Here is an 18,399-nt window from a genome sequence, read left to right as displayed (position 1 = left end):
CCAGTGCAACAAGTCTTCTACGGATCCAGCGTAATCCAGCTTAGTACCATAAGGTAAGCCACAAAATACAGCCACACCCACCGCCATAGCCACCGGGCGGCATTCTCCCAGCCTCCTCTGATCTTAAGTAATCAATCATCCTTTCATCTAGTGCATTTGCAATCCCGTTTGGTCCCGTCACCCCTTCGTTCCTTCCTCCACCATCTCGCTTTCAAACGACGCCACGGCACGATCGATTCCAGAACATCATATATCTCTAGGCATCGTTACGCTGTCTTCCGCTTCGTCTTCGAATCGATTCAGCGTGACGAAGTGGCCGTGTCGCGTCCTGCCGGTTAAGCTGAAATAAATGCCCGTGACGCGCACCTCCGATCAACTGGGCCGACCTCCTACTCAACGAACGCCGTCTTCTTCCCTCGCACGCCCTCTCTCGCTTGCTCGCTCTCGCGGGCCGATACGCGACGTGAAGTGCACGAGGAGTAGACACCCAGGTCTTTGTTGAAAGGATCGGGATCCGAGGAAGGGGACTACCGCTGGGTGGTTTTCCTGTAACCGCAACCGGCATTTGTTTCTGCTTGACCCGCTGGGGCGCGCGGAGATAACCGCATTATCTGTCACTCTCTATCCAGCGTCTCCCACTGCTATAGTGGTGGAAGTGCGTACCTGACGGGCTGGTAGTAGTAAGTTCTGCCCCTGATAACTGTCTACTAATGTGATGTTTCCGGGGAAGTAGAAGATATTCATCGTCATGTCCGCCCCAGCAGCAGCAACAACAGTACTGGTGGGCACATCGCCATCCTCCCAAAAACTCACCGACCACATAAATCATTTCACCGCCAGCGGCAAGGCCGCCGTCGAATGGGGAGGGCCTGGAGTCGGGTCGCAATGTCTTGTTCACCCCGATCCCCGAAATCGACACATTACATTCGAGGCTTGCCTTGAGCAGGATGGCCCACAATACTTCTCCTTCTTTCGACTTCGTGTCCCTGTCATGCACATGCACCTGCACGCCATCGTCCTGTACATACATATACCCCCCAATCATATATCGTCCTTGGAATGGACATTTGGCGACACCACTGTCAATCCTGCTGTGCAGTCAAAATTGGGAAGCAACCTTACCCATCTTCGGTTCCATCTTAAGGAACCTGCTCAAGTTATTGTGCCCGATCAAGTGCCATTGAAGCCCAAGAAGCCTGCAACGGCTACTATTCTCAAGGCGCTTGGGTCACTTACAACGGCTTTGGATATTACTATATACCTCGAGCACACTACACTATCCAAGGCACGCCTTGGTTCAATCGCCGGAGCCATACAGCCGGGTCTCTCCCGCCCCGTCGCCCGATATGGCGATCTACATAGACTTTACCAGGGCATGGGGGGCAGCATCCTCTCCGCCGCTGCGAAGCCAGACAATGCCGACTCCGATATCGCCGCACCGGCGCAAGCTGAGAGTCCACCGTCGTACGACGAAATCGGGCCCGGACCGCCCATGCCTCCGGTTGCTCCTGGTTGCGTGAAAGAGCCAGATTCAAGGAAAAGACCGTATAAGCGGCGTCGGCAATGCAGCGCATCTAGTACACAAACAGATGACGATAGCCCCCTATCGACTCATATGCCGGGGGCATTATGGAAGAACCAAGTGTGTAGGTCGGCTAAAGGGGACGCTATGGCGTCTATGGGGAGGCTGGATGACGGCGAAGCGCTGCCTACCTGGGCTCAAAACCTCTTCACTGAACTGGCTGAGCTGAAAGGGGTTGTCTCCATGCAGGAAAGAGTAATTCAAGACCTACAGCTCAAGCTGGTGACGCTAGAAGACCAAGCGGCGACGCAAGACAACGAGCAAGCTGTCCTACAGCGACGCATGGACGAGGCTGATGTGGCGATCGTGGACTTGGATGCCACGGCCACGCAGCAGGGCGAGTGTCTATCTGAGCTGGAAGATGGTCTTGCCTCGCTACAAGAGGATTGGGAGTCGCTTTCCGGTCGACGTGCACCCGAACTGGAGCAAGTGAAAGAGGAGCTTCGAGCCGAAGTCATGTCTCGCCTTAGGAACGCGTTGGAATCACCATGAAGCTTACCCTGCTCTAGGCAATATTTGGCGCTAGGCGTGATCTACTACCATGCCCCAGGCCCGGCATTGTCGTCTGCGGTCGTCTTGTTGAATTGCGGGCGGGCGCGTGGCAGGCAGCGGAGCTGAGCAAGCTGCTGGTCTCCGTTCCGGGCCATTACCTCGGGAGGGAGCTCGAAGCTGTCCGTGGCCGAGTACTGGCACTTGGCCGTCGAGCTGGGGTGGACGGCGCGAGGGCTCGTGTTATGCGGCATCATGTAGCAGACGTAGTACCCAGACCAGCTCCAGCTGTAGATGGTGGTCAACTAGTGCGGATGCAGCGGGTCGAGGCGCAATGAGCTCAAAACTAAACGTTGGCTCATGGGTATTAATGCCTTCGGATTTAGCGTGCCCTCGTCATAAGCTTTGTTTCTTATGCGGCAGCTTTTAATAAGAAAATATACTAGACGAAATAGCTACTAACGTGGTTTATTATTAAGTGGTTCGTATTATTAAGTAGTTTACCTTTATTATATTTCGATACTTATATATAAAATAGTTTAATTAAGTTTGGAATTATTATTAAATAATTTATAATATTAAGTGGTTAAAAAAAATTTATAAATTATATTCGTATATAATTTTTAACTTTTTAAATTCTTTATTTAAATTTATAAGAACTTAATATATTATAATATAATTTATTATTAAGCGGGCTACTTTTTTTAAAATATTATTACTTTTATATAAATTAATTAAAATTACTTTTTATTTAATTTATTAATTAATTTTATATAGTTTTTATATATTTATATATTATAACTTATTTCGTTATAATATAATAAACGTTATTTAAGTTTTAAAAAAAAACTTAATAAGATATACTAAGGTTTATATTTAATAATACGAGAAAATATTTAAACGTGCGATAAAAGTTTACCTTTTATCGATATAATATATAATAACTATAAAAACTAAAATAACTAAAGTATATAAATTTAAAAGTATTTATAATAAAATCGTTAAAGTTATTTATTTTATTAATAAATTAAATTAATATTTAAATTAATTATTAAAATAAAAAATATTTATATAAAATATATAAAAAAACGTTTATTATTATATATCTAATCCCTCTTTTATTAATTTATTAAATTATTTATTAGCTCGCGGTAATCTCGTTATTAGCTTACGATAATCTATCCCCTAGATCACGGTAATCCGTTCTTAGTTAGCTTACTCTAGGCGCCGTACCTTTATTATTTCGTAGCTCGTTACGTAACTCGCCGTGCCTCGTTCTTACGCCTTTTTATCTTCGTTTTATCGCCGTATAAGCTAGTGCCGTTTACGTTATTATATATTATTAAAGTGCGATTAAGTTTATATTAATATAGCTAGTAATATAGTCGCTAATTATTATATCGTAGCCGGATCAGGCTATCGTAGTTCCGTGCCGGTGAGTAGGTCTGAGTCGCATGGTTAAGTTAGGTTATAATATATAAATTTTATAACACCTTTTATTAACCGCTCTTTATTTTAATAAACCCTTTATTTCGCTTTTATTAATTATTAAACGCTTTTTTTTACCTTTTTATTTTATAGCTTTTATATTTCTTATATAATAAAGGCTTTTTTATATTAAATACATAACTTTTTAATACTTTAATATTTAAAAAGTATTAAATTAACTTTTATTAATATATAATATATCTCACAAGCGAATATCTCACATAAGCGAAAGTTTTATTCTTTTATACCCCTTTTAATAAAATATAACTTAATTTTATTATAACGTATTTAATATATTAAAATTAATCGAAATCCTTATCTCTAGATACTTTTATATTATTTTAATAAATGCGCGTATTATGCCCGGGCTTTCCGCAGATTTTATAGCGTTATAAGCGTGTCTTAAATGTCCTCGTATAATTACTCCTTCGACGCGATTCGTTTTATAACTATTTATTAATATCTTTTTAAAACTACAGGTTTTTTTTAGTTTATATACGAAGTAATCTTTTATTTTATAGCCGTTTTTTTTCGTACGGCGGCGCCGGCTAAGTATTTTATTTGTTTTTCGAAATATCGCGTTCTTACTTTTTAAAAGAGTAACTCGATATATAATATACGTTATAGCTTTTACGATCTAGTTAAGGCTAGTTGAAAAAATCGTCGGAGAGTTATTCTAATATTATACGATACGGTTTTAAACGTTTTCGGTTTAAAATTAGGTTTTAATTAAGTTATTTAAAGTTTTTAATTCTTAAAGAATAAATAGGTTAAAAAACGTCCCCGGAGGTGTTAAAGTATATAGCTTTATATTTAATTATAAAATAATATATTCTAAATTATATAAAACGAGTCCTATTTTTTAAAAGCTTCCTTATATATTCGAAACAGTAAAAATCGCTTGGAACGTTTTTAAAATCGCTGGTAGGAAGTCCTCCTTTAAGATATAAGTGATATACGCCCGTATAAAACATTTAATTTATTTTCTATACACTCTTTTTAATATACGAAAACAGCTAATATTAAGAGGCTAGAACTTATACGACGAATAAGAAAACATGTAGAGTATAATAATCGAGTTCTCTTTATAATAAAGCTCGAAAGCTATTAAGTAGTAGCTTTCGTAGCCGTTTAAGACTAAGAGGCGATAATAATCCTTCGTATAAAACCTAGTATATTAATTAAAGTATCGAACCTAGTCCTCGCCTTTTTTATTCGTGGTTTAGCTATTTTTAATAACTGCGATCATTTAATCCTTCGATAATAGGCTGTTTTCGTATTAAGAAAAGAGGTGCGTTTTCTTAATAAAAATAATATATAAAGGGATGGCGTCACCGTATAATCCGACGCCTTAGATAATTATAACTTATTCCTAGTTCCTTTACTATATTACCTAAGCTTTCCGCGTCGATCGAAAGTGGTTACGATTATTTCGGACGAGATTTAGCCTATAAAAAAGCCGGTCTCGTCGAAGTTATAAATATCCTCCTTTTAAATCTCGTACTTATAAATTATATTCCGTACGAGGGTAAACCACGCGCGATACGCGTCGAGATCTTTATAAAGGACTTTTTAATAATCGATTCTTCGGTTAAAACGCGTTTAAAGGTTTAATTATCGTCGTATAAAGTTAAAAGCCTAATTAACGCCGACGCGTCTCGTATCGCGTAAGTTAAATAATCGATTCGTTATATCTTTTATACTACTTAGCTGAGAAAGAAACGATCGTATATTTAAATTAATAATATATCGAATAATCGTATCTTTTTCGAAATTTAAAAGCTTTCGAGAATTCGTAAGTATTTCGCGTCGTACAAGTTAGCTATTTCGTTTACGCTATAAGGTTTTTAATAAAACGTAATAAATTAATGCAGCCTTTTATACGTTTAAAATTAAGTCTTTTTAGAGCGCTTAAAGCGCTAGAATTATATTACTTTCTTTTTAAAGTTATAGTATTTTCGGACGTAAAAAAATATAAAAAAAAGTTAAGGCTATAAGGAAATTTATAAAAGTGAGACATTCGCTTATATAGGATATTCGCTTATGAGATACGTTATATTAAATTATATATAAAAGTTATATTATAAACTATTATATTTAAACTTTTTATTATTTAATTTATAATATTTAAAATTAATATTAAAAAGCTTCTTTAATAAATAAAAACTTTACTTATAGTAAAAATAAAGTGTTTAATCGTTTATTAAAGGTTAAATAATATTTAAAAGTTATAAGTATTAGTTATTTTTAAACACGACGAGTTAAATATAAATTTTTAAAAACATATATTTAACTTATTAATTACTTTATTTAAGTAATAAAATATTAAATTAAATATATTAAATTTAAATTTAATATAAATTTTTATAAAAATAATAAAGTATATAATTTAAAAAGTAATAAAAAACTCTAGCTTATAATATAATTTATTAACGCTTTAATAAATAACAGGATTTCTTTTAAATATATACGCTTTAATAATAAATAAAATACTATATTTAAATATTAAAATAAGTAAAAAGAGTAAAAAAGTATACTAAGCGTAATAATATCGTTATTTTTATAATATTCCTCGAATTCGGCTAAAATATAGCTTTTATAATCGTTTAAAATTAAGAGGCGATAAGAGCCCTTTTTTTACTCTTTAATATACTTATTAAAATATCGAATTTAATCTAGGCTTATTTTATTATTAATCTAGTCGTTAAAAGTCGATTTAATTACTTAGTCGCCTAGTAAGTCGTATTCGTTATACTAATTTACGAAGTAATATTTATTACGATTAGCGGGTTAGTCCCCCGCGAGGTAATACTTAAGGCGTAGAATTAAATAAAAATAACCGTTTAGTTATTTTTAAAACTTTTATTTTATAGCGTAATAATTAATTTAAACGTATTATAATATAATAATTAAATATATCTATTAAATACAAAACGTGGGTTTAATTTTTATATTTATTAAATAAGAGTTTTTTTTATTATTTAAATAAGATCGTTAATAAATAAATAAGGCCTTATATAAATTAATTCTTTATATAAAAGCTTTAAGGTTTTTTTATATTAAGCTTAAATAAATTATACGGTTATTAAGAGTTTATCGCCCTAGGTATAAGGGCATGCCTTTAAAGAGAGGGTATAATATTACGATCGGCGGGTTAGTCCCCCGCGTGGTAGTATTTAAGGCGTAGAATTGAATAAAAATAACCGTTTATTTATTTCCGAAGCTTTTATTTTATAGCGTAATAATTAATTTAAACGTATTATAATAATATTAATTTTAAATAATTAAAAATAATAAAATATATTAACTTTACGAATTAATATATTTAATAATTATTAATTACTTTTAATTATTAAAGTAAACCGATTTCGTTTTTTTATATTAATTAGCGCGTATTATAATAAGTATTAACTCGATTATATTTATTATAAAACTAGTTTCGTGAAAAATTTATATATTTTTATTTAAAATATCGTATATAATCTTTATATTCGCGACTAATATAAACTAGCCGGAAATAATGCTTATATTCTTATAAAAAGCCTTTTAATAATTATATTAACGGTTTATTCGAGTTTTAAAGTTTAAGTTACGCTTAATAAAACGCTTAACTTAATACTTATTAACGCGGTCGCCCTCGCGTAATACTATAAATAAATTAACTATATCTCTTATAATATTAATATGAAAAAATATCCCTCGGGTATTTAAATTAATTATATAATTACGAAACACTTATTTTTTAATTAAATTTAATTTATATCGTAAATATCGAATTTCGCGTCGCGAGGTTTAATTATTAGTTTAATAATTAAAATTAAATAAAAAACGTCGTATACTTTTATAATAGCTTATTCGCTTATAAAACTTATTAAAGTTCGTGTCGCTTAACTTATTAAACTAATATTTATTATTAAATCTATATTATAATTATAAAAATATTACGTATCGAAATTTAAATATATAAAAAGCTAGAAAAAGTAATTCGCTTAATAATAAACCACGTTGTATAATTATATTATATTTATAATATAATTTTTATTAAATTATTAAGTAAAACTAAAATTATAAGTATTATTTTAATATATTTAAATTTATAAAGATTAATAAAATAAGTATAAAATAAAATAAAATATTTTTATTTTTATTATTTTTATTAAAATAACATATGAAATTTTAATAAAAGTGTTTAATTATTTACGAATATATTTTATAAAAAAAATATAATAGAATACGCGGCTTTAAAAGCGATAAAAACCTTTAATTATATAATATTATTTATTAATATTTTAATAAATAACTTAATTTATTTTAAATATATACGCTTTAATAATAAATAAAGTATTATATTTAATAATTAAGAGGAAAAAATATATTTAATAGTTATTAATTAATTTTTATTTTTAAATTAAACTAATTTTATTCTCTTATATTAATTAACACGTATTATAATAAGTGTTAATTAAATTAAATTTATTATAAAGCTAGTTTTATTAAAAATATTATATATCGCTTTAATATTTATAACTAGTTTTAATTAATTAAAATAACGTTTAAATCTTTATAAAAAGCTCTTTAATAATTATATTAATAGTTTATTTTAATTTTAAAGTTTAAGTTATAATTAATAAATCGCTTAACTTAATATTTATTAATGTGCTCGTTGCTACACCACTTTAAAAAAAATTAATTATATTATTTATATTAATAATATTAAAAGATAGTCTTTAAATATTTAAATTAATTATATATTTATAAAACACCTCTTTTTTAATTATAGTTGAAAAATAATAAAAATAAATCACCTAATAATAAACTATATTATATATATTAATATATTAAAAACGTGTTTTAAAACTTAAGTAAGTTTTTAATTTAAAGCATTTATAATAAATTAAAATAAATTATAATATATTAAACATTTAATTATATATTATATAAAAAATATAAAAAAATATAAAAAAAGCTAGTTAACTTATTACTAAGTTCACTTATATTAAAATAAACCTACCTAGGGTCTTGTGTATAAGTAGGGTAGGTTAGGCTACCTTAATTAGCCACCTCGACAGGCCACCTCAACATCTCTTACACCTTTACGACTGTGGCACGGTGTGGGATTCTTCCGCCATGGTAGACGCCGACGAGCCAGACGACTACATGTCTATGGACTTTTCCGAAGTCCCAACCAAACCTGCCCAAGAGACATCACTCCAGAGAAAACAGCGTTTTAGGCGGGAAGCCGAAATCAAAGGACGCCCCAAGTCCAAAGCTGAGCTTGCCGCCGACGAGGCCGCCGCTAGGGACTATGCACTCTCAAAATCGCTATTGGACCCCACCGCGCCTGCCGCCCAAAAGTCCAAGGGCCTTGCCATGATGAAGAAGATGGGCTTTGTGGCCGGCAGCACCCTGGGCGCCCAGGAGAGTGCGACAAGCGCCAACGCGGAACCCATCCGCATCAGCATCAAGGAGGATCGTAGTGGCATTGGCTTGGATGCCGAACGCAAGCGCAAGGTCGACGAGGCCGCGGAGCAGCAAGGCCTGCCGCCCCAGGGAAAGCGGCCCAAGGTCGACGAGGGCGAGTTTCGGGACCGCGTTCGGAAGGAGCGCGAAGCTGCGCGGACCGAGAGACAGGTTCACGCGGCACAAAAGGTGGCAGAGATGCTGGACGAGGAGGGCCAAGGCCACGAGCAACGAGACTCACACAGCCCGGCCAAGCCTACATCGCGGACTCTGTCCACCAGGCCTCTGAAGAGCATCAACGTTCTCTGGAGAGGGTTGGTACGTCAGCGTGAAGAAGCAGAACGGGACCGGCGCATGAGGCATGATCTAGAGCAGAGCCTATCGTCTCACCTGCCGACTTACGGCGAAGACGACGACGACGACAACACTCAACAAGCCATGGGCAAACCCGACCAAGTCGTAGCCCCCTTTGAAGACCTGGAGGAAGAAGATACCGAGTTGGATGGGTTCAATGGGTTAGAGCCGGAGGTAAGGCTACAATGTCTGGTGGCATACTTACGCGACGAGTACCGCTACTGCTTCTGGTGCAAATGCGCCTACCCAGACAAGGAGATGGATGGATGCCCGGGTCTCACGGAGGAAGATCACGATTGAATTGCATGGCTGCGTTACCTCCACACCAGAACGACCGGCCGGCACAGTGGGTCTGATAGACGAGGTTCCTAGTATTGAGACTGACTCGGATCTTCACATTACAGGCGAGATTCTATAATAAAGACATAGATCAAACCATGGTGCACATGTGATGCGATTGGGCAATGGCCAGATGCCAACTATTATACACGATATTCATTTAGATTTGTACACGCCCATCTGGCTAGCTGCTTCCATGAACAGCGACTCGCCGTCTGGCAGCAGCGAGACATCGGCTTCCAGTTGCAGGTCAAGGAAATTGCCCATCTCCACCGCCTTCATCTTGCCCGACATATCATCGTTAGCCCCCAGCTGTCCAGCGTTCACCAACTCCCCGTGTCGATGAGCAAGGTAACGTTCGACTTCCGACACTGCCAGCATGAGCCTCTGCTTTGCCTTGGCCCCACGGGCCGTGGCTTTCACTACGTCTGGGGTCCCGAGCATGAGTTCGAAAACAAGGGGCCCCGGATCCGCGTAACCGAACAGCTCGCGCAGTGTTCTATAAGCCACCAGTAGGCCAACCTTGTCACCAAGCCGTCGAAATGTGTGTAAGATGACTTTAGCCAATGGTTTGTCGATACTCCCACCGTTGAAGGAACGCACATGCAGCACCATCTCAGCAAAGAGCCTCCGGCTAGCCATAATTTCCGAGTCGATTTGCTCTCGAGGTATTCCGCGGAGTCTGTGGACTGGCAAGCTTCGCCAGAGCGCCATGAAAACCGAAGGGTCGGGGTGGGATCCCATACTCTGCACTCAAGTGCTGCCAACAGCTAGCCACATCTTTTCCTCGCCCACTCTCGAGGTAGGAAGACAGGAGTTGATTCACCATGAACGTGTTCGGCACGATCTCGGCCTGGGCGAACGCATCCCAGACCTCTTCCACCTTTGCATACATGCCTCGGGCCTGATAGTTCTCTGCAAGCAGGGAGAAGGTCTCCAAAGTGGCACAGGGCCAACCTGTCCCATTGGTTTGTATTGTCAAGTCCTGCATGGCCCGTCGATTCCGGACGAACTGGAGCCGGGCGTTGACCATGGCCCATCCGACATCATCCGCGTGCTTGTAATTCTCTGCCGATCCGGACCGCAACCAAGCGCCTATCAACCCGTTTACTTGGATAGGCCGAAGGATGACACCCTTGCTTTTCATTAGCAGAAGCACATCTCGTGCGCCATTGTAGTCGCCGTGCCCAATGAGTCTTCCCACCCATTTGCCGACGAAGAAGGGATTGGCAACAGCCAAGGGAATCCGGGATTTCCCCCTTAGCCGGATGGCCCCGGAACTCATCATGTCAACGAAAACCCACAACGCGTGCTCAGTCTGGTTGGCTGCTAAGAAGAACGATATGACCTGGTCGTAGTCGTCAATGGTCATATTGTTCCCCAACAACGACCTCAGCCAGTCGTAGACGTCATATGCTTTGTCTGCGCCTTCGCCCGAGCGGTCCACGTGGGCTCGGATGAGGGGATGAGGAATCGCGGATCACTTTTCTGGGGCGACTCTAGAATGATGTTGGCAATGCGTTCAGCCCGTTCGACATCGCCAACTTGGCAGTGCATGCGCAAGCCCAGCTGCCAGAACTCGACGAAAGTCTCGGGGTTCGTGCCGATGGTTGCGACGCATCTCCGGTGATTATCAATAGCCTCTTTCTTCCAGCCTTCTATGAACATGGATTCAACGGCCAGGAGTTGCCTTTCGCGACTCATCGGGACACCTGCCACGTTCATGTCCCTGGTCAGAGTGTAAATTCGGGCCATGCGGTTGGTGTTGTCAGGGGTGTCTGCGGCAAGAACATGCCATAACAACTCCCACGCCGCGCGAGGTACGACATTCCAGTTGCCGCAAAGGGCCGTTTTGGAGTCGGAATAACACTTCCAGAGGCGGTTGCGCTCTTTTGGGCCCAGCCTGCCGCTGTCGAGACACTTTGCGCTCTTCTGCAGCTTCTCGTTGAGGCGCAGGAGGAAAACGGCGGGCCCTGTAATCTGTGCCAGGGTTGATAAGGATGGTTCGAAAAGACGTCGTGTCCGACTGCTGGGCGCGCACGTAGGACTCCATCAATTGCATGTCGGCCATGGTATCGTATGCAGTTTCGACGTCTCCCGAGGGTGGGTTCTGGTCGGGCGCATGGGATGGGCCCTCGAAAGCACTCTCTTCGAGGACCTTGGCGATGCTGTTTACTTTCTCCAGACTCTGCTCCATCTCCTCCAACTGGCCGGCGAGCTCGCCGCCGGGATCGATGAGGGAGGCGGCGAATTCATCTTGGCCTTTCAGACGGCGTAGCTTCCCGCCCTTTGCTTCCTCGAAGTAGTTGACCTTGACGTTGGGTTCAGCCGGCTCGGATCCCTTGAGAAGGCCAAGATTCCTCAGTGTTCGTAGGCGTTCGGCGTCCTCGCTAGGTTGGGCAGCGGCAGAAGGGCGATCGGTACCGAGGGCCTGGGGTGGCCTCTCGCCGGTGGCTTGGCCTGAGGATTTTCGCAGGCCAAGTGCGACTATGGCGGAATGGCGCGGTGCCCGGCGGAGGGCGGCAAGGCAGGGTTTGCAAATGAAACTTGGACAACCCAAATCGATCATAAGCGACTTGGGAGGCATGAGAGCTATGGTGCCGAGTAAAACCAAAAGGCAAACAATCAACCAGTCATGGCGGAATTCGGCGAGTTTGGGAAATGAATTTGGACATCAAGAAAGTATTGATTGATTGAAGCTACGATAAGATAAAGAAGGCTATGTAAAAAGGTTGCATTAGTCGCTTTGCCCTTTTGATCAATGGATGACAGTCGGGGCTTACCTTCTACATTAGGTACCCAAGGTACTGCAAGGTTACCACGGTACTTCCAATACCTCAGGCCACTGTTACGGTTACGTGCAGGGGACGCCCAATTGATTAGCGGATGGGCCCCCCTGTGGTAGTTGGGTAGGCCATACATAAGGTACATAAACAGACATCCGTAGCAACTACATGTACATACTTAAAAACACACTCACAATCCAGCATGGCTGATACCGAGACCCTGGGCCAAGTACTGGGAGACCAAGAACACCAAGTAAACCGAGCACCTTGCTGCTGAACGCATCGGATCTTCACTAACACGTAACCTAGGCTGCCTACATCTTTGACCCTGCACCGGAAGCACCCGTGTCAGCCAGACCAGCCAAGCGCGGGAGGATCTCCAAGAAGCACGCCGCACAGTCGGAGAAGCCCAAGGAGAAACATACCCACCACTTCCAGCCTCTTCTCAACGGCCTGGAGAGCAATGAGTGCCTCCAGCTTCGTCAGGACGCCTTCCTCAAGTCCTGGTCTCGCGTCCAGGACAGGATTGATGTTAGTTTGGCCTTCCTGGTATACACACATTTGTGTATACAAAGATACTCCCTCCCGCCGTCCTTTCATGAGCTGATTCCATCAAGGGCGTGCTTCGAGAAACAAATCAGTCGACTCTAGAGGCTGTCACTGCTTTTATCAAAGAATGTACCGTCGAAATGACCGACTCCCGCATTCCTTCAGCCCTCATCATCACGGGAGCCAACATGGCTTCGCAAAGTTTGCTGTTTGAACAGCTCTCCGGCAGCCTCCAGGCCCGAGCCGGAGCCAAGGTCGTCTTACTACGCTCGGGAGACGCCTCCAACCTCAAGGCTGCTCTGAGAAAGATCATTCTCGAGGTCGTAGCCAACCCTTCGGATGCCGGGGAGGAACAGACCTCTCTCTCGATAACGATGTATGTGCACGTACCCGGCGCCTAGCCATCGCCCGGCATACTAATATGTTGCGTACAGGGGAAGCGTTATCTGAATTACGACCTCGAAGCTCTTCGGAGCCATCTAGCCCTTCGCCCTTCGCCACATGTCATTGTGGCTTTCCAGGATAGTGAAGCCTTCGAGACGGGTCTCCTAACAGACCTGATCCTGTTGTTCAGGTATGCTCAGCCTAACCACGCACTGCATGGCCCTTGGACTGACCAATTATCTAGCTCTTGGCTTGATCGAATCCCCTTCAAGCTTTTGTTTGGAGTAGCAACTTCCGTCGAGCTGTTCCAGGCAAGGCTGCTGAAATCAACATGCCAGCTGCTTTATGGGCGCCAGTTCGACGTGGAGCAAGCAGATACCATCGTGGAGAAGATCTTCAAAACCGCCGTCGCGCACGTTGATGCGCCGCTCCGCATAGGCCCCGTATCCCTTCAGATGGTCCTGAGTCGGCAACGCGACCAGGCTGCTGGTATACCCGTCTTTGTGAGCTCTCTCAAGGTAAGCTGACCGCCAGCCCTGTCCTGCCCTTCTACAGCCGCCCTGGACCTAACAAGTCTTAGTATGCGTACATGTGCCACTTCTACACCAACCCATTCAGCATCCTACTGGCAGACAACGCGCCACAAGTCGCACTCCAGGCAGAGCATCTCGAGGTAGCCCGGTCGCTGAGCTCGTTCCGAAATCATGTCGAGGCAAGTCTGCATGGCAAGGCAGTAAGCCATGTCCAATCACTTTTGGACGACGACGACTATCTCAATCGCCAAGTCCAAATGCAGCTTCTATCATCGCGCAGTTGGGTCTGTCGCTCTCTACGAACCCTCCAGATCCTGATGTGCCATCAAGGGCACGCCTCGAAGTTCACCCAGCTATACGTCGATCTACTCTCCCAGGGTGTCGACGGGCTAGATCAGCTGCCCGACTTCGTTAACTCGATGAGACGGATGGACCCGGCCGAGATGATGTCTCTTCTCAACCAAATTGTGGCCATCATCCAAGATGGTGACAGCAATATGGGGCTCCAAGGATGTAAAGGTGAGAGTGTCCCGAGTGTGACGCTCCTATCCGGTATCGTCACAGAAATCCAGACGCTCTGTCGGGAGGCCGAGGATGCCGGTTCTACGTTGCGAAGTGAATATAGTGGACAGAACAAAATTATGCGGACGACGGTCATTGCGCAAAAGGTTCAACTGAGCCATGATGCTGCCACACTTACCCCACAAGACAAGTCATATACCAGGCTGGTGGAAGAGGCCATTGCCCATGTGGAGGCCCTCTTGAAGTGTGAGCGTGCGGAGGATGTTTGGCTGCATGAAGCCTGGCTGTACGATTTCAAAACCCCATATCGGGAGGTTTTCATGCCGCGGCCACGATCGGTCGTTCAGCGGGCACTGCTGCGGCCACATGATTATCTGGCGTGTTCTTGCTGCAACTCGTCCAAAGATCAGATCATGCCAACACTTCCGGCGACCGCCATACTGTACCATCTCTATCTGGAGACCGGGTCCCTCATAAACGTTGCAGACCTGTGGACGGCCTTCTTTGGCATCGTCAGCGAGGACGAGGCAGATGGCCTTGATGAGCGAACGGCGCTCGTCATGTTCTATCGTGCGTTATCCGAAATGAGAGTCTTGGGCTTTGTGAAGCCTAGTAGAAAGAAGGTGGACCACATTGCCAAGCTTGCGTGGCTCTAAGAAGTCCAAGACACGGATGGACTATGGGTCTACAAGCGGTTGATAAAGCCCCCTTCAGATGGGCTGGAAGGAACGGGATCCAGAAACCCCAAGTGCGTGTCGAGGTGGTGAGTACTGGTCTTGTATTGGTCTTGTTGTTGCTGAAAGCACAGACAAAGGCTTGGAGCAAACCGGCCTCTGATGACTCTTCAAGTCACATCAAGTGGCTGATCTGGTCTTTGATCGGCCCCCCCAGCTGCACAAAGAAACACCGGGGTCTGAACAAAGCTCGAGAGGCACGTTTGATTCAGCCCGATAAAGAGTTGTTTGATCTCACATGTACAGTAGATAGAAAGAAAAGTCGAAACAGGCGCAACAAGGCTCAACAAGGCGCACAACAATGAGAATGGGCCTGTACAAGAAGAATGTTCTGCCCGCCCGGCGTTTTCGAGTTGGTTCCTCCCCGGTCTTGCCCAAGCCTGCGAAGTATTTCTCGGATAACCAGGAGCTCACCCTCTCTCTCGAGCCGATTCCAGTCTTTATATACTACTACTATTCAACTGCTGAGCGGCTTCGGCGGACCCAGTCGACCCCTTCAAGCGGGTAAACAGCATCATTAGACCACTCTACCAGAAGGCTATTGGAACACACAACATCTTCGCCTTATTTGACTGACCGATAGAACGCACGTTATATTTTGTTTCTTGATCCGTTCATTCACTCGTTCGTTTCGGTCCCTGCAGACCAAATATACATCACTTGCCGCATCCGGCAGTTCTACAACAAAAGGACGGCAGACCAATCACAGGCCTGCAAACAAAGAACAATACATCACACCACACACATACTCATACCAACTCACCCCGAACCACAGCCAGTTGCATTTGGCAGGGTCCAACAGCGAACTTGGCACCTGGGCACCCTCCTCTGGGTCCTTCGGCCAAACTAAAATGCCCTTTGAGCACACACGTCTTCCGCCCTCCCCGTCCTATCCCACCTCACCGACGGATATAGCCATGGACAACACACAACACTCAAGTCCCATGGATACAGACTTCCCGTCGCCCTCCACGGCGTATTCGCCAGCAGAGAGCCAGTTCTCCACATCTTCGCTGCCCTCCTCCATGTCCTCGTTCGATCTGGAGATGGATCTGGATCTGGACAGCGAAGCGATGCCCATGTCGCCCGTCACGGCATCTAATGTGACGCCATCACCCCCAGCGCCCCTGGCGGCCCAGATCGACCGCTGCACGGGCATCCACGGGTGCCAGGATGCCACCGCTGGCATCGCCGCACCATCGTCGCGGCCGCCGCCGACCCTGACGTCACGGCGCGCCGCCGAGAACACGGCCTTCCGGGAGAAAGTGAGGCAGATGGCGCTCCCCCTCGCGCCCCTCGTTCAGCTCACAACCGGGGACGTGCACCCGCAGTTCCCGACGACCCTGTTGAACTTCTGGCTTCTGACGGACCACGAGCTCGAGTCGCTGGCGTCCTTCTACCATCAGCGCACGCCCTGCGTCTGGACCCGCCACTACCCGTGCCCCGTCTTGTGGAGCCCATCCATGCCGCTCGAAGAGAAGCGGCGCAAGATCGGCAAGTTTATCGGGCTACGGGGCTGCGAGACACCGGTAAACAGCAAATCGGAAGAACAGCTCATGGAGGAGGCCAGACAGGCAAGGTGGAGAGACGAAGAAGAGATGTGGAGGCGGAAAATGCCCTGGTAGTGTGAGTCCCGGAAGGAAGGGGGGGTACATGTTGAGTATAAAGATTGCACGGAGATTTGACAGACAGATACCTGTTCACTTCCACGCCCTCGTTTTCCCCCACAGGCACTCGTTTGCAGGTGGGATCTATATTTGATTCGGGCATTTTACCTGACTTAATAAGATTTTGTTTTCATGCTTAAAATTCAGCAACAAGCCACAGAAGAAAGCACCCATGGAGTAGAGAACCACGATTGCAACGCCCCATGGTGGGGGATCCCGCATGCCCTGCCTGAACGCCAATGTGATGCAGAGCGGTTGCGGCCTGCTATAGCAAGCACCGGCCCAAGGTATTATTTCCAGATTACATGCCGGTCTTATTTCTTGCCCTTCTTCTTCTTGCTTGGTGTGGTGACCGGGGTGCCCGAGTCGACCAGTACGGCGTCATCGTCGCTGCTAGCCTTGGCGCCACCTTTGTCGGCTCCTCTTCCAGCTCCTTCATGAAGTCGCTCTGAATCGTCTCGCGTCGCTTCTCCCACCACTCCTTCTCGGCCGCGGCCTTGTTCTGGATGTCGTCCAGTCGGGACCGCAGCACCGTGTTAGCGGCGATTTCGTTTGCTGACTGGAAGATGGTCTGGCCCCAGCCGGGCGCGAGTGCATTGGCCTAGAGATGGATTAGTGGAAAGGGGTCATTTGCATGTGTGAAGGGTAGGTTCAACGGACTTCCATGACGACATCCTTCAGCTCCTCCTCAATCTCCTTCTCGGCACGCTGGAAGCGCTGGTTCAGGTCCTCGCCGACGCTGCCCCTCTGTAGTAGATTGTTCAAAGCCTGCTTGGCCTGACGGACTTGGATGATGCGTGCAATATCTTCGACGGCGCGTCTGAGGAGAGCGGCGCGGACGACGCTTCTGGGGACCTTGGTCTTACGGTCCTTGTCTGCATCCAGCTCCAGCAAGGTCGAGTAGACTTCCTTCTGCAGATGTGGGGGGAACCAAGGGGCGAGGTTGGCGGATTCGGCTATACGAGGCGAGATGAGTTAGCAGGTCCGTGGCAGAAGAAGCAGGGCCCAGGATGCATGGAACGTACCAGCCTTGCGCTTTCTGTAGATAGTCGAGAATACATATAAGGAGCTGCCGAGGACGAAGATGTAGCCAAAGGGCAGGGCCAGGCTCCACCAATCTATATCGAACATTGTGCCGAAGTGCGTGCAGCAAGCGTCGCAAGGTTGGTTAGTCGAGTCCTCTCCGTCTGCCAAAGTCCCACGAACGTATGGATTAAAAGAGTGTGGCAGTTGGGGGTTGGTATGCGACGTCAAGGTCGGCCGTGGTAGAAGATTGTGTGGTTTTTTGGTGTGTCCCCCTTGTTAGGTACTGGGGCCTGTCCGAGAAATAAATCGAAGCACGGCTTGAGTTGAGTGCGATCTTGACACTTTTCAAAAGCCACCTAACGTTTACGCAGCAGAGCGTAGGTATGTACCTAAGGTTAGCAGGTTGCTTACTGGCTACTGGGTTGGTACCGGACTGGGTACGGGCATGTAAGTACCAGCCTGAGCCAGCTCGAGCCAGGCACGCCA

General features: G+C 44.0%; 8 protein-coding genes across 8 annotated transcripts; 4 read left to right on the top strand and 4 right to left on the bottom strand.

Moving 5' to 3' along the window:
• Positions 1 to 748: 748 nt before the first annotated feature.
• On the top strand, positions 749 to 2,074 carry PG994_011319 (uncharacterized protein; the record flags this gene model as incomplete). The annotated part of the gene is made up of 1 exon (XM_066862728.1): positions 749 to 2,074. One exon carries the CDS (start codon positions 749 to 751, stop codon positions 2,072 to 2,074), a length of 1,326 nt encoding a protein of 441 aa, XP_066711838.1.
• Positions 2,075 to 2,118: 44 nt separating this feature from the next.
• Positions 2,119 to 2,325, bottom strand: PG994_011318 (uncharacterized protein; the record flags this gene model as incomplete). The annotated part of the gene is made up of 1 exon (XM_066862727.1): positions 2,119 to 2,325. The coding sequence occupies one exon, from the start codon at positions 2,323 to 2,325 to the stop codon at positions 2,119 to 2,121; it is 207 nt and encodes a 68-aa protein (XP_066711837.1).
• Positions 2,326 to 8,686: 6,361 nt separating this feature from the next.
• On the top strand, positions 8,687 to 9,673 carry PG994_011317 (G-patch domain-containing protein; the record flags this gene model as incomplete). Its single annotated transcript, XM_066862726.1, has 1 exon — positions 8,687 to 9,673. One exon carries the CDS (start codon positions 8,687 to 8,689, stop codon positions 9,671 to 9,673), a length of 987 nt encoding a protein of 328 aa, XP_066711836.1.
• A 195-nt stretch (positions 9,674 to 9,868) lies between these two features.
• PG994_011316 (uncharacterized protein) lies at positions 9,869 to 11,084 on the bottom strand (the record flags this gene model as incomplete). Its single annotated transcript, XM_066862725.1, has 2 exons — positions 9,869 to 10,394; positions 10,459 to 11,084. The coding sequence occupies 2 exons, from the start codon at positions 11,082 to 11,084 to the stop codon at positions 9,869 to 9,871; spliced, it is 1,152 nt and encodes a 383-aa protein (XP_066711835.1).
• A 20-nt stretch (positions 11,085 to 11,104) lies between these two features.
• Positions 11,105 to 12,299, bottom strand: PG994_011315 (uncharacterized protein; the record flags this gene model as incomplete). The annotated part of the gene is made up of 2 exons (XM_066862724.1): positions 11,105 to 11,692; positions 11,754 to 12,299. 2 exons carry the CDS (start codon positions 12,297 to 12,299, stop codon positions 11,105 to 11,107), a joined length of 1,134 nt encoding a protein of 377 aa, XP_066711834.1.
• Positions 12,300 to 12,700: 401 nt separating this feature from the next.
• PG994_011314 (origin recognition complex subunit) lies at positions 12,701 to 15,142 on the top strand (the record flags this gene model as incomplete). Its single annotated transcript, XM_066862723.1, has 6 exons — positions 12,701 to 12,751; positions 12,808 to 13,029; positions 13,116 to 13,433; positions 13,482 to 13,621; positions 13,676 to 13,949; positions 14,012 to 15,142. 6 exons carry the CDS (start codon positions 12,701 to 12,703, stop codon positions 15,140 to 15,142), a joined length of 2,136 nt encoding a protein of 711 aa, XP_066711833.1.
• A 995-nt stretch (positions 15,143 to 16,137) lies between these two features.
• On the top strand, positions 16,138 to 16,845 carry PG994_011313 (uncharacterized protein; the record flags this gene model as incomplete). The annotated part of the gene is made up of 1 exon (XM_066862722.1): positions 16,138 to 16,845. One exon carries the CDS (start codon positions 16,138 to 16,140, stop codon positions 16,843 to 16,845), a length of 708 nt encoding a protein of 235 aa, XP_066711832.1.
• Positions 16,846 to 17,188: 343 nt separating this feature from the next.
• On the bottom strand, positions 17,189 to 18,018 carry PG994_011312 (translocation protein; the record flags this gene model as incomplete). Its single annotated transcript, XM_066862721.1, has 3 exons — positions 17,189 to 17,488; positions 17,548 to 17,843; positions 17,913 to 18,018. The coding sequence occupies 3 exons, from the start codon at positions 18,016 to 18,018 to the stop codon at positions 17,189 to 17,191; spliced, it is 702 nt and encodes a 233-aa protein (XP_066711831.1).
• Positions 18,019 to 18,399: the final 381 nt, after the last annotated feature.

The sequence above is a fragment of the Apiospora phragmitis genome (genome assembly GCF_038363925.1).
Source record: "Apiospora phragmitis strain CBS 135458 chromosome Unknown utg000010l:1.0-9815664.0:1.0-9183399.0, whole genome shotgun sequence".
NCBI classification, from domain to species: Eukaryota; Fungi; Ascomycota; class Sordariomycetes; order Amphisphaeriales; family Apiosporaceae; genus Apiospora; species Apiospora phragmitis.
The sequence above is the reverse complement of the archived record's forward strand: the minus strand, read 5'-3'. Positions and strand labels throughout refer to the sequence as shown.